The 14095-nt window shown below is 52.3% G+C and overlaps 1 protein-coding gene across 1 annotated transcript in view; it reads left to right on the forward strand.

Moving 5' to 3' along the window:
• The window catches only part of LMF1 (lipase maturation factor 1), a gene marked incomplete at its 5' end in the record, with an annotated part of 60139 nt that overhangs the window by 41893 nt on the left and 4151 nt on the right, over positions 1 to 14095 (forward strand). Inside the window, one exon of the mRNA XM_008942996.1 lies at positions 7036 to 7148. Coding sequence (XP_008941244.1) covers positions 7036 to 7148 — 113 coding nt within the window. The remainder of the gene's footprint in view (positions 1 to 7035; positions 7149 to 14095) is intronic.

Here is a 14095-nt window from a genome sequence, read left to right on the forward strand (position 1 = left end):
CAGGCAAGTTTGGCAGACCCTGTAGAGGAGTTTATGGAGTCCCTAAAGCCAAGGGACCTCTGCCCCTGGATCCCACTGAAGCAGTCTGGGGAAATTCTGGGATTTTCCTGCACCGCCCAGCCCCCAGCCACGGGGCTGCTCCTGCAGCTGGCCGGTGGTGGCCAGGTGAGGAGCTGACATAGCCAGCTCTGACAGGCTGCAGAAAAGCCAGGGACCTGGGAGGGGGGGAAGATATTTACCATCCCTTTGTGCTGCTCCTGACAGGTCCCTCTTTGCACCTCATCACCCCTTGACATACGACGCCGTCCTCCGCGCGGGTTTCCTGCAGAACTTCCCAGCCCTGGCTGCAGGATCCGCTTGGAGGAGCTGGAGGTTTGGAGAGCCAGGCCCCTGGCACGACAGGGCTGCAGGAACAGGAGGAGCCACGGTGCTGCTCCACCTCCAAATTGCCATTTATTAGTCGACCACCTCTTAATTACCAGTAGCGCTTTAATTGTCTCTCCCGTGACCCGGCGTTATTTTCCAGGAAATAATTTTCGTGATGTTAATTTTATTATCTAAATATAATATGCCTTTTCACTGCTTGGCTAAATCCCCTCTTTGTTTCCTACGTCTGGACATCCCGAGGGTGCTGTGGCTCTGAATTGAAGCCCTTCATTTCGTTCTGGCAGGGACACAACCCATCCAGGAACGTGTCTGCCTGGCTTGGGCAGGAGGGGAGGAACTCCCAACCTGTGGAACTCTGCACAGCCCTGATCAGTTGTGCTCAGCAGCCACCTCGGGGACTCCCTCTGCTCCATCACCCAGCTGATAACCTGTCTGCAGTGTAGGCTGGAGGGCTCTCAACATAAATCCTATGGTCAGGAGGTGATGTGGAGAGGTTTATTGTTGAGGTGGGTCCCTCTGGATCACCCGCCTCCATCCGAGCAGCTGAACTTGGAGTGCTGGAAGGGGCCTGTCAGAAAGCTGGGGACAGATTTTGGAGCAGGGTCTGTTGGGACAGGACATGGGGGGATGGTTTGAAACTAAAGGAGGGGGATTGAGACTAGAGAGAAGGAAGGAATTTGGGATGCTGAGGGTGGTGAGCCCCTGGCCCAGGCTGCCCAGAGAGGTGGTCGCTGCCCCATCCCTGGCACCATCCCAGGGGAGGTTGGAGGTGTCTCTGAGCACCCTGCTCTAGCTGCAGATGTCCCTGTCCCTGCAGGGGGTTGGACTGGGTGACCTTGGAAGGTCCCTTCCCACCCAAACCAGTCTGTGATTCTGTGTCACCCTCCCACAACCCTCAACTGAGCACCCAGTTTGGGAAGGATGCAGCTGACTGGTGAGGGTGCAAAGAGGGACCTGCAGGAAGAGCAGAGGTGCAAAAACCTTCTCTGCATGGACATCCCAATACCAGAACAGCTTTGGAACAGGTGAAAACCTACCACAGAGAGGAAAGCAGGGATCTGTGTTCCACATCCCTGTGGAGAAGGGAGGAAATAATGGATAAAATGGCAGAATATGATTTAATCTCAGGAAAATTCAGGTTCAACAGTGGGAAAAACTGTCACCCCTTGACACTTTATTGTATTAGGGCAAAGAGATCCTGTTTTTACAGAAGAAATTGGAGAGAAATTTTTAAAGCTGCCCTTCAGCTACTGATGTAGCTTCTCTAATTATTTTATTATTATTATTTATCTCATCTGTGCTGGGTGTTTGTAGAAGGAGCCCAAACATCACAACCCAGAACTAAGTGATGCTGTGCCACTGGTCCAAAGAAGCCTCACAATTTTTGGCAGGCTGTGGGTGGATTGAGCATTGTTAATAAATAGCAACCAGCAAACAAAATGCTGCTCATAGTTTTAGGGCTTCGAGTTGGTCACTTTTCCTGGTAGCAGGATGTCTTGGACTTTCCAAAAGGCAGTTGTTTATCATCCCAAAGATTTGTTCCTCACCAGTGGGCAGCAGTGGAAAGCCTTCAGTGCTCCAGATGAAGAAAAATCAAAGGGAAAACTCTTCCCCTCCTTCCTGTGGCATGAAGTTATTTATTCTGCTCGTGGACTTCATTGGGCCAACACGAGGGCAGCTCTTGGTGCTTACTAGATAATGACTTCCCAAAAACCCAACAAAGCTAATGCCCTCTTCATATTGTTTTTTAAAGCCCAGAGTCTTGTTGCTTTGTCCCTTGAAGCTGCTCCCAAAGCTTCTGGAGGTGGGGACTGGCACAGAAGCTGCTCGGAGTGTTGGCTGGTGCCTTTTGTGTCCTGCAAACTGCAGAGCAGCATTTTTGATGCCCTGGGAAGCGAGGTGGGTTTTCCAGGGACAAGGTCTGAGTTTGTAAATAAACTTCAGCTGCCTTCCTAAGAGGAGAGAGGAACTTCAGCAGGGGGGTGGATGCTCTGAGCAGCTCCCCTGGGATGCTACCAGGGAGTCGTGGTGGACGCTTCACATCCTCGCACGCAGACTGGGAGAGCTGAGAAGTGACTTTATTTAGAGAGAAGGCAGGTTGCTATTTTTTGTAAAATATCTTACTCAAGCCTCTGTTATCTCAGTCTTGCAGCCAGAAGGTGCTCACAGGGAAAAGCTGCGTGGCAGCAGAGTGGAGGAGGAGGTGTGTGTAACATAATAAACCCTCCACCTCCTGCGCAGTGTACTGAGCACAGCCTTTTACATTTCCCTTCTTCCCCCTTCTGAAAACACAGGCCTCAGCTCACTTCCATTTTCCATTGCAGCATTCAGCCCCTTCTGCTCCACGTTTGGCTGGGGGAGAGTTTTCTGTTCTCATTTGAGCTCGGATCAGTCTCCTGCCTGCAGACACGAATCGTTTGTGAGCCCCGAGCTGCGTTCAGAGGAGGGACAGGCTGGGTGAGGGGACACTGCCCTGCTGGGTGAGGGGACACTGCCCTGCCCTCCAGCACTCACCTTGTGCTGGCAGTGCCCCCCCAGAGCCAAGGGAGGCTGATAGGTTATCGTGCTAGGGGCTGGATAAAGACAGAGCCAGGCCTTGGCTGGGCAGAGCGTGATTCTTGTCTGCAGTGGCTATTGTATCTCCCTGTCTAGACACTCCTCTGGAACAAAATGACTTTTCTTTCTGAGCACAGAGGTGGGATGGGAGCTGTGCCAGGTGCACCAGTTCCCTGTAAGATCTAAGAGCTGGGTCCCAGAGTCTTGCTCCACCTTTTATTCCTTGGCCAGGACCTGCTGCTCTCTGCCCTGCACCCGCCTCCTCCAGGGACCTGCTGCCTTCCCAAGCTTGTTCCCACAGGGTGGGTGAAGGGTTGGCTGTGGGTGAGGCTTGAGGAACTGCCCCTGCTGAAGCTGTATGCTGAGCCAGACCTGTGGAGAACCAGGGTGTCTGCTTGGGAAATGAAGGGAAAGCAGGAGCTGTTGTTGTTGGAGATAATGAGAAGTGATGCGACCTGATGTAGCCTTTGACCTTCCCTGGTTAAATTCGGGTGGCAAAGGGTGGTGAGCTGGAGAACTACAAAAAAGCCAAGGGCTGCACGAGCTGTGCCCTCCTTCTGTGGGACGTGGGTTGTTCCACAGTCCCTTCTCACTCAGTGACCCACTAAAGTGAGAGGAGAAGGTTCTGGTGATGGTTATTTCAGCTGGGGATGTGTTCCCTGTCCAAGGTAATGTGTTCAAGGTGAGAGTGCCATGCTTAGGTGCTGGTAGAGCATATAGGTGGAGAGATCAGAGGATATCAGGTTGGAGGGAGGTCTCTGTGGCTTCCAGGAGGTGATGGTACCTGAGTGATGCTCAGCTCCTCACCATGCATGGGTGGGCAGAAGGATCAAAGCCCCTTTTTGCACAGAAAGATGGGGGGAGGAGCCCCCCGAGCACCACATGGGACTAAAAATTCACAGGGTCTAAACACCAAGTCCCAAGTGCTCTTTGTTAGTCCTCTGTTATACCTAAAACCTGGGGATTGGAGGTGTTAGTGCTGGTCCCAGCTGGAAGGACAGCTGAAGAGGAGCTGGTGTCTGCTGTGGGGCTGCCTGAGAGCACAGAGAGGCTCGTGGGGATGGCAGAACTTTTGGGAACCTTAACCTCTGCCTGAGCTGCCCTTCTTGGGCTTTGGAGCTGGGCTGATGATGGGGTTTTGTGTTCAGGTTCAGTAATTGCTTTCTGTGCTAATACAGCTCTCAAAAGATAAAGGAGAGAGCATGATGTCCCCATCCATGGTGGGGCTGGGGCTCCCCAGGGATGCTCTGTTCGGGGGCAGACAGTGAGCTGTGCAGCTCAGGACACATTTCAGCCAGCAGCTTGCAGCAGCAGTCCTTGTGGGTCACTGGTTCCCCAGTAATCCCAGTCTGGGTATGGCACGGGCCCTGCCTGGCATGAGGGGAGCTGCAGCCTCAGCTTTTGGAGGGCAGGAGGTGGGGGTGGGGGTCTCAGTCCCTGCCCATGTCTCGATGGAGACCGAGCAGCCTGGAGACCTCTGTTGCTGCTGCAGGGTCAGTCCCTGGAGCCAAGACCCAAAACCTAAAGATAGAACCTGTACACATGTGGGTGCCCACCTTAGGGCAGCATGTGCAGCTGCCCTGGCTCCTTTTCATCCACAGGATGGTCCAAGCTCTGGCTCTGGTGCTTTGCACACTCAGAGCTGGCAAGGCAGATCCCAACACCAGGAGACTCCCTCCCATCCTGAGCATCACAAGCTCCACAAACCACATCCAGCTGGGGGTCTCCCTGGATCCACGGCCAGAGGAACCCTCCCCTTCCCACCCAGAGATGGGATGTTTCCCTGGACCCAGCCCAGCTCTCCTGGGCTCTTTTTCCCCCTCCCTTTGGCACATGTCACTCTGCAGAGTCAGGAGTTCAGCAGTGTGGGGGCTCAGCCTTGGTGCTGGGGGGAGCAGGGGGGGCTGCACCGCCTGGAAAGTTCTCCCCACAGACTTTGCTGGGGCCAGACATGTTGTAAATTTTACAAGAAAAACACTTTACAAACCAGAAGTCCAACTCTCACACAGATGGAGCTGCTAATGAACAATTTGGAGACCACGGGAGCCAGTTCCACCAGTATGGAGCCTCCTGGCTTTGAATTAGGCTTTGGAGATTCAGAGTCCTCCATAAAGCTCTAGGTCCAGGAGTGTGGTGATTTCTGTTCCTGTTCTTCTCCTGCTTCTCCCCAACCTGCACACAGGAACCCTCACACCTCCCAGGCCCTCCTAGAAACAGCCCTGGCAGGGGGTTTGGGAGGCTCACAAGGTTTGTGTTTAACATCTCGTGTGATGCCAAGGACTCCAGGCACCTTGTGTGGCTCCAGGACTGGCCACATCTCCCCTCCCACACTGCTGCTTTGGGGCTGTGGGGGCTGAGGTGGTCCTGTCCCACCTGGAGAACTACCCTGGGGAGGAGAGCAGGAGGTGACATGGGGTGTTGGGGGAGAGAGGGGTGTCCTGGAGGTTACAGGGCAGTGGGGAACACCCCTGGCTCCACCACCCACCCGTGTTGGTGGTGCAGGTGGAAGGAGCCAGGCAGGGAGGAAGGACAGAAGCAGGGGATGAGGAGAATCATCTTTTTTAGAAAGCTCTTGGCTTCAATCATTGTGGTTTTTCCTCTAAAGTGTGATGAGCAGGGGTCAGAAACCCTGTGAGGTAGAGCTGCTGCTTGATGGGCCTTTCCACCAGTGTTTGGTGTTTCCCTTAGCAATGGAAATAACAAACTTTACCACAAGAAAAGATTTGCAGAGTAACTTTCCCTGGATCTTCTGCATTAGTCACAGTCCTGCAGGTACAGCCGCCGGGTTTTGCTTTCCCACAGTGTCCCCTACTGCTTGCAGGAAAAAATCCATTTAGGTTCACGTGAAAAAAAAAGGAATTTAAAAATATTAATAATCTTAATGGAATTAGAAGGCTCAAAAAGTCACCAGAAGGGGAAATGCTTTTGATGGAGCCTCAGCAAGAATCCTTGAGAAGAGCATGAGATGCTTGGATTCCTGGAGGGAGGTAAATGCAGAGCCAAGTTCTGCCACTGCAGCTTGGGCTGTGGCTCCTGAGAGCTGAGCTGGGCTGAACTGGGCTGAACTGGGCTGAACTGGGCTGAGCTGGGCTGAACTGGGCTGGGCTGAGCTGAACTGGGCTGGGCCGAGCTGCTCTGCTCCCTCTCAGGGGCTGTGTTATGAAGGGTACGACACAGGCACGGGGTGTAAGGAGGACAGATGGGACTAAAGCAAATCCACAAGAGAAAGGAGTAAGGAATAGAGAAGTCACTTCATTCTGTTTTCTCTCTGATAGCAGGACAGGGGAGAGCAGCCTGGCTTCAAGTGGTGGGCTGCAAGAAGGAGCTTGAGGGGCTGGAGCGTGGCCAGAGAAGGGCAACGGAGCTGCTGGGGAAGGGTCTAGAGCCCAAGTGTGGGGAGGAGCAGCTGAGGGAGCTGGGGGTGCTGAGCCTGGAGCAAAGGAGGCTCAGGGGAGACCTTCTGGCTCTGCACAGCTCCTGACAGGAGCCTGGAGCCAGGGGGGGGTCGGGCTCTGCTCCCAAGGAACAAGGGACAGGACAAGAGGAAACAGCCTCAAGTTGCTCCAGGGGAGGTTGAGGTTGGACCTGAGGAAAAATCCCTTCCCTGAAAGGCTTGTTGAGTCTTGACCCAGGCTGCCCAGGGCAGGGGTGGAGTCCCCACCCCTGGAGGGGTTTCCAAGCCGTGGAGATGTGGGGTGAGGGACGTGGGTTAGTGGGGACCTGGCAGTGCTGGGGAGCTGTTGGACTCAATAACCTTAAAGGCCTCTTCCAAAAAAATGACTCTCTGATTCTATGGATTCTTATCTCAAAATGTGACATTGCTGTTCTTCTGTGGAGCTTGCTGCTAAAAGAAAGGATTAAAATGAAGTTCTCAGGGGCAGAATTGGCAAGAACACCTCCAACTATGGTAGATCTATGAAAAGTCAAAAAGAGATGTGTGATCCAAGGTGGAGGAGGAGCCAGAGCTGGTGGGAGTTGGGGAGAACTGGGGTTGGTGGGTGCCCCTTGCCCAGGCAGAAGTCTTTCATGCCAGTTGCACTCCATGAGAAGCCCAGCAGTGCCTGACATTTGTGTTTCTTCTTCCTTTCCAAGACCTACGAGCAGAATGAATGGATCATCCACTTGGCTGGGAAGCTGCTGGCCCAGGAAGAGGAGACCTTGTCCTTGATGGCAATGAACCCTTTTGCAGGCAGAGCTCCCCCAAGGTAAGCCTTGAGTTTTGCCAAGGAGCTGGAGCCCCCCAGGGCTCTGTGTTGTTCCTGCCTTGGACGTGGAGGTTGGGGTTTGTATTTGGTGGTACCCAGGGGGTCTTTAAGTAGGGTGGGTGAGAACACCATGGGGTGCTCCATGCAGGGACACAAGGACCCTTTGGTTGACCCCATTTTCTGGGATGAGATGGGCTCGGGGTCGCTTCTCTTGGCCAGAAATCACGACTGCTGAAGGGGTTTCCATCAGCTTCAGATTTTTTGCCATGATCCCTTTGAGCTCAGATCAAAACTGCCCTTTCTGCTGGCCTACAGAAGAATTCCAAAACCAACCCAGTCCTGCAGAAATGATTGTTTTTGTGGACTCTTGTCTTGGAAGTGTTTGTGTTTTCAATGAAGAGACAAAGCAAACATCAGCAAGTGGAAGGCACAGAGGAAAACCTCAAGGTTTTCTACAAAAGGACATTTTTTCACAAAAGTGTCTGTTTTGTTGAAGCTATTTTTAGCTGAGAAAACATGTTAAGGGAATTTTGGATCCACTCAAGCAGTATTGTGCTCTTGCTAATATTTTCCATTTGAGGCTCTTAGGATGCACTGCAAACAAGGAGGAAGGTTCAGAGCACCCTGTGGAATGAACTTCCTCCTGAACTCTGCTGATGTCCTTCAGCTTTAGCCCAGTGCACCCCCTAAATTCTGAAATCTCCTCTCCCAGCCAAGACACCAAAAACTTCCACCTTTTACCAGAAGGTTTATAAAACCAGGATGGTTTATCCTCAGAGCTGAATCTATGTCTGGATATAGTCTCCAAAAAGCCAGAGCAGAAGCTCAGCTTGGAATACAACTAAGTGAGGTGCCCACCATCATGTTTGAGTATTTCTGATAAGCACATTTCTGGGGTTCCCCAAGAACCCAGCCCTGTCACAGTGCCCAGAGAGCTGATGGGACATGACCCCTGGGGGTCCAGGAGCCAAGCCTGCTGTAGGAACAGTCATCTGGGTGGTTTTTTTGCACATATTCTCACTTGAGAACCCATTTTCCTGTCGCTGTGAACCAGGGGGCACTCCCAGCACACAGGGCCAGATCCTGCTCCGAGCTCAGAGCCTCAGGACCACCCCAGAGCTCCCCTAAGTGGTGGTTTGAAGCTCAGGGCACGTTGTAGGGTGGTGCTGCAGTCGGTTGGGTCGCACAAGCAGCAGATCTGTCCCACACCAGTGACACCTTGACTGGGATCCAGGAGGGCTCTGAGGAACCTCTGGTCATTATTGCTGCAGCAGGAGTGCTGGGCTGGACCAGCACAGCCCCCACCACGGGCTGGTTCTGCTCTGACAGTGTTTGCAGAGGGGTTTGAGTGGTGATGAGCTGTGCTGGGGTTGGTTTTCTGGGTGAGGAGCAGGGTGCTGATGCTGCCTGATCAACTGGTCTCACTCAGTGGTGTTGAGGAGCACGTCAACACCCTTTCCTCTGGGTTGTGTTCCCATTCTGGCCACCTCTTTTTGGGTTTATGGACCTTCATTTGCTGCCACGTGCATTTATCAGCTAAAGCAGGGTAGCTTGTGACCTCCCTGCTGCTACCCACCACCTTGCTTTGGGGGCTGCTCAGGAGACCCCACGGTGGTGGCACCTCTCTGATGGCCAGGGAGGGGACATGGTGCAGCAAGCAGAGGGTGAAGGGGGTGGGTGCCTCATTAGGGTGCTAATGAAGGCTGGAGCTCACAGCAGGGAGAAATTAGGGCTCACTCAGCCAGGACTTCATCGGGGAGATGGTCCTGGGGCATCATTTGCAAGGCTGAGCTGGAGGAGGGGCTGGAGAACCTGCACTGTGTCAGCTCCCTCTCTTTAAAGGTGGTTTTATCAGCTGAGTGTCTCCAAATTCCCCTCAGGTCCCCAGGGCTCAGTGCCACAAATGCACCGAGTGGCATTTTTCACCTTATTTTAATTAAAACCCAAAAAAAACAGAAGAAATTCAGTCAGACCTGAGCACTGACCGACCCCGGGGGCTTCAGCAGAAGCAGGGACCTGGGTCAGCAGTTGGAATGAGGTGTCCCCTGGTGCCAGCAGCCAGGAGCTGTGACCATCTGGTGGCTGCTGGCAATAAACGGCTCGACAGAAGCGTGGGGTAATCCCAGAGCTGTTTATTACCACGTGTCCCCCAGTGCCATAAACCTTGCTCCTGGTAGGAGGCTGAGAACAAGACATATAACAGGTTAAACATCAAGAAAACATGTCCCACTTCTTGCCTTCCAGGACTTTGCCACAGACAGGCTGCATCTTTCTTGCTCTCCCTGGCGTCAGGGGTGCTGCAAAAAAAACTACAAGTATTTGAACACGTCGAATTTCCATTTTAAAATGAAATTTAAAATGAAATCCTTCCAATTTTAAAATGAAAATCACAAAGGGGGATGTGGCTGGGAGAAGGCTGCGTTGCTCCAGGTGACAGATAGGTGTTGTTTGGGGGTTTCTTGTGTTCTCTACCAGGTGAGGAAGTGAAATGTTCAGGAATTTAAAGCAAATCTTGACTTTTGTTAGTTTTGGGGGCATAATGGTTGCAGAGGAAGAGGAGGAGGTCCAGCAGCTGCCCACTGTGCTGAGCACAGGGTGCTGGAGATCTCGTGGAGCAGCTTCAGGCATTGCCTTGGGTTAATTTGAGCACAGACTCTGTTTTCCCTCTTTAGCAGCTAGTTTATAGTAGGAAAAGATCAGGATCCAGCCCCAGGTTTATGTGTCAGCTGCCTCTGCTCTGGCATTAGCTTTGCTTAAAGGTTTTTTCATGGGTCTAGTGTATTTTTGGGTGGTGTAAAATAAAAAGCACCATTTATAAATGCTCGTTTTGGCTCGGACCAAAATCCAACAGCCCATTTCACTCTGGATCCCAGGCTGTGGGTGACTTCTCAGGTTTAGGTGAGCCTGGGACATGGGCACCATCCAGTGTGGCCCAGGTGGGAGGGCTGGGCTCTCACCTCAGTCACCAGTTCCTGTAGCTATTGAGATTTTCTTGGGCTATTTCTTGTTTGCTGTTAGCACTTTCCCTGCATAAGGAAACTGAAGTGACTGTTTACCTGGTTTTTCCCCCATTTTTGTGCCCCATCCCAGCCTGCTGGGTTTCCACTCGTGGTGCTTGCAGCCGGCTTGGGCACAGCAGCTCCATCAGCTGCTTTCCCCCAGCATCACTTCTGCTCAAGCACTCTCACCTCCTTGGGTTTGGGGTTGTTTTTTTTCCCCTTTTATTTCAAAACCACCATTTCTTTGTTTAATTTTAACCACCTCCTTGTTGCACGGTGAGGCTGGAGAACCCCCTGCACCCCCAGCACGGCTCCAGGACACGTTCCCATGGGGCAAGCACAACCTGAACCCAGAGGATGGATCCACACCCTCTGATCTAGGTGCAAGAAGGAAAGGCAGGTAGCAGGAGACCTGTTTTTTTAACACAGACCTGCCCTTGACTGAGGGTTTGGTGGGGGCAGCATCCTCAGCCCCAGCAGCCAGCGATCACCTTTTTATTGTCATTTCATCGTGGTTGTGACAAAAGCCTTCAGTGGAAGCCTCAGCAGTAACACCTGAGAGAAAAGCTAACCCAGGGTGGCTGCAGCTCTGGTGGTTGCCAAAGGGCATCTCTGCACCCCTGAGCCAGAGCCCTTCCACTCTGTGACACACCCTCCCTGCCACCCTCCAGCTTGGTTGTGCCCATCGTGGCTCTGCTCCCTTTGGGAGCTGGGTGGAAAAAAAAAAAGCTCCTTTTTCCTACCCTATCCCACCTCCCCCAGCTCCACTCTAAAGGGAATTTTGAGACTTAATTATTTTCATTCCCTGCTAGACTAAATAATTAGGGGAAGGGACTGTTTTCCATAAGAACATTACGCCCCATGCTCCACGGAGTTTATCCTGCTAATGGAAACTCTACACCTTAAATAGCCAAGGGACTTTCAAAATGAGTTAATGCCTTCGAAATGAAATTTCTGAGACCAAAGTTTGTAGGTTCCTTTACAACTCTAGAAATTATAGTATTTTTTCAAGTGTGATAAACTTAAAATGAGAAACAGGTGACTGATTAAAAAATGAGGGTATTGTTGGGCGCCCAGCCTGGCTGAGTGTGAAGCTTTACTTCAAGCACAGGGATGTTGGGGGAATGTGGATTTACAAAATATTCTTGGGCAGGGGATAGTTCATAAAACACCAGCCACCATAAATCTGAACGGTAGGGCTTGGGCTGAGGAATTAAGAAGTGTTTAACACACCAGTCGTGGAAACAGGCTGCAACAATGAGGGAAAACAAAAATGGGGTCTTGCCTACAGGAGGAAGGAGGGGGGAAAAAAAAGCAGGTTTATTTTTGACTGAAGTGTTCGGCGTCTCTGATATTAAATCATGTTTTAGACCAATTATAGCAGCACTGGGTTGAAAAAGCCCCAACGTGTAGCTGCAGACCTGGAGTTGGAGCTGTGGTGTTATTTAGGGAGGTGGTGCTTCCCCTTGGATGCTACCTGGCTGCAGGAAAGCAGAATTCAGACTTTGGGATTCTGTTTTTGTTCATTTGGATGCCCATTTATTTCCCATTTGTGTCACAGCTACTGGGCTTTATACCTGGGAGCATCTTGGGCTGGGATTTCAGGCTGTGGAAGTCACCAGGGGCCCTGGCAGAAGGTGCAAGTGCTTTCCCATGGGACCTGTGGAGAGGTTCAGCCCAAGCCTTTGTCCTGTTTGCTCCTTGTAGAAGCCACTTTGGGGGCTGCTCCCTCAGACACCCCCAGCAGGGGTAAAGGTAATTCTGCAGCTATTACAAGGGCAGGCAGGGAGGGTGGGGATACTGGAAAATGTGGGCACCACTGGGATGTAGGTGGAAATGGCATTTCTGCTGTGCAAGGTGTCTCCCAAAATGTCTTTAGAGGAGGCAGGAGTGGTGCCCATGGGCATGGGCTGCTCCCTGGGGATGTGAGACTTTGAACTTGGGTTTGCTGAAGCCCAAGTGCCTCCTCTCCCCCTGAGGTATTTCCCTGCTGGGACAGGTCTCCCTCCCAGTGTCCATGTGGTCCATTCAACATGACAACAGGAGTGATGTAAATCCACAGTGTCCCCAGAGCCTCTCCCATGAGCACTGGTGTCTTCTGTGCAGAGAAGTGAAATAGTTTGGATGGTTTTGCCACTGAAAAATGGCTTTGCCAGCAGTGAAACTGTCCTGGGGAGTGACAGGATCCCCAGAGGTGAAAAAGGATTAACATGTTCTTATTACCCAAAGAATAGGACAAGAGGAAACAGGCAGGAGAGGTTGAGGTTGGCCCTGAGGAACAATTTCTTGCCCTGGAGGGTTGCCCAGGGCTGTGCCAGGCTGCCCAGGGCAGTGGTGGAGTCCCCACCCCTGGAGGGGTTCCCAAGCCATGGAGATGTGGGGTGAGGGACACGGGTTCATGGTGCCCTGGCTAAGGGTTGGTCTTGATGATCTGAAAGGTTTTTTCCATCCTAAACCTTCCATTCTCTGATTCTGTTCTCTGATTCTTTTGGCTGTCTCGCTGGGTTTCACCATGGTGAAATGTTTCATGGCAGTCACTTCTTCTTTCCCTGTGTATAATCTAAAGAACAACCTTCAGTTTATCACCAGCTTTGTAATGTCTGATGTTATCAGTACAAAATGATTCCACTGCCCTGAATGGAAGCTGAAGGGATTTTCATTTGGTGAGCACAGCCACAAATCCTTCAGCATTGCCAGGGAGGGCAGAGCTGACCTGAAACCCCCACGCTGGGTCTGTCCATGCCAAAAGCCACCCCTGGGGAGTGCCAGGATTCCTTCCCTTGAGATTTGCTCTGCCCTCAGTGCAGACACAACCTCTGAGCCTCCCTTTCCAACCTGCCCATGAGGGAAGAGCCCCACTTTGACATCTCCCAAGAGAGCTTGGGGATAAACCACCCGTGGGATGCTCGGGCTCTGCAGGACCTGACCTGGCAGGAGCCTTGCAGAAAGAGAAGTCAGTGGCGTTGAAAACCAACCCATAAAACTGCCCTTATTCTGCACACTTGGGCCAAGATGAATTTATGATCCCTCCTGCTCACGGGGCTAGAATAAGCAAGAGAGCCCAGGGTGGAGGCTCTCTGTGATGAATTTCTCCTTTCCACTGCCACTCGTTCCCTGATTTACAGTGGAGTGGGGAACCTCGAGATAAAAACAGGGGGAAAAAAAAACCCAAAAGACACCCCATGTTTTGGTTTCTTTCTCCCCAACTCCCACCCCTCCTTGCCCTTGTCAGGCCATTAATCCTCGGAGCAAGCACCAGCTCGGGTTTTTCCCCAGGAACCCCTCAGCTGCTGCAGGGAGACAGCTGCACCCTCTGGAACTCATTTCAGCTGTCGGGGAGATTTAACTCCCCAGCCCAGCAGCTCCAGCATTGCTGCTAATTTTTAACACGTCCAGTTGGAGGATGTCAGAAGAGGCTGATATACGAGCGAATCTTGAGAGTGCTGCAGGGCAGCTGCTACCGGGCATCTGGTGGGATGAAGAGATCCATGTAAAAAGTCCTGCTGCTGCTCTGCAGCTTTCCTGGCCCCCCACACCCCCCGAGGCTGTAGTTTTTGCCCCATTCTGCTGGTGGTGGAGAGCGGGTGAGTGCTCAGAAGGGTGGTGGCAAGTGGGTGCTGGCATCTTTTGTGGGATGGTGGGTTCGGCTGGGCAGGTTGGTGGTCGTAGAATCGTGGAATCCCAGACTGGTTTGGGTGGGAAAGGAGCTTTCAAAATCATCTTATCCAGCCCCCCTGCAGGGACAGGGACATCTGCAGCTAGAGCAGGGTGCTCAGAGACACCTCCAACCTCCCCTGGGATGGTTCCAGGGATGGGGCAGCGACCACCTCTCTGGGCAGCCTGGGCCAGGGGCTCACCACCCTCAGCGTCCAGAATTCCAGCCTTACATCTAGTCTCAATCTCCCTCTTTGAGTTCCAAACCATCCCCCCTTGTCCTGTCCCAACAGG

Source organism: Merops nubicus, unplaced genomic scaffold, assembly GCF_000691845.1.
Source record: "Merops nubicus isolate BGI_N331 unplaced genomic scaffold, ASM69184v1 scaffold6846, whole genome shotgun sequence".
Lineage (NCBI taxonomy): Eukaryota > Metazoa > Chordata > Aves > Coraciiformes > Meropidae > Merops > Merops nubicus.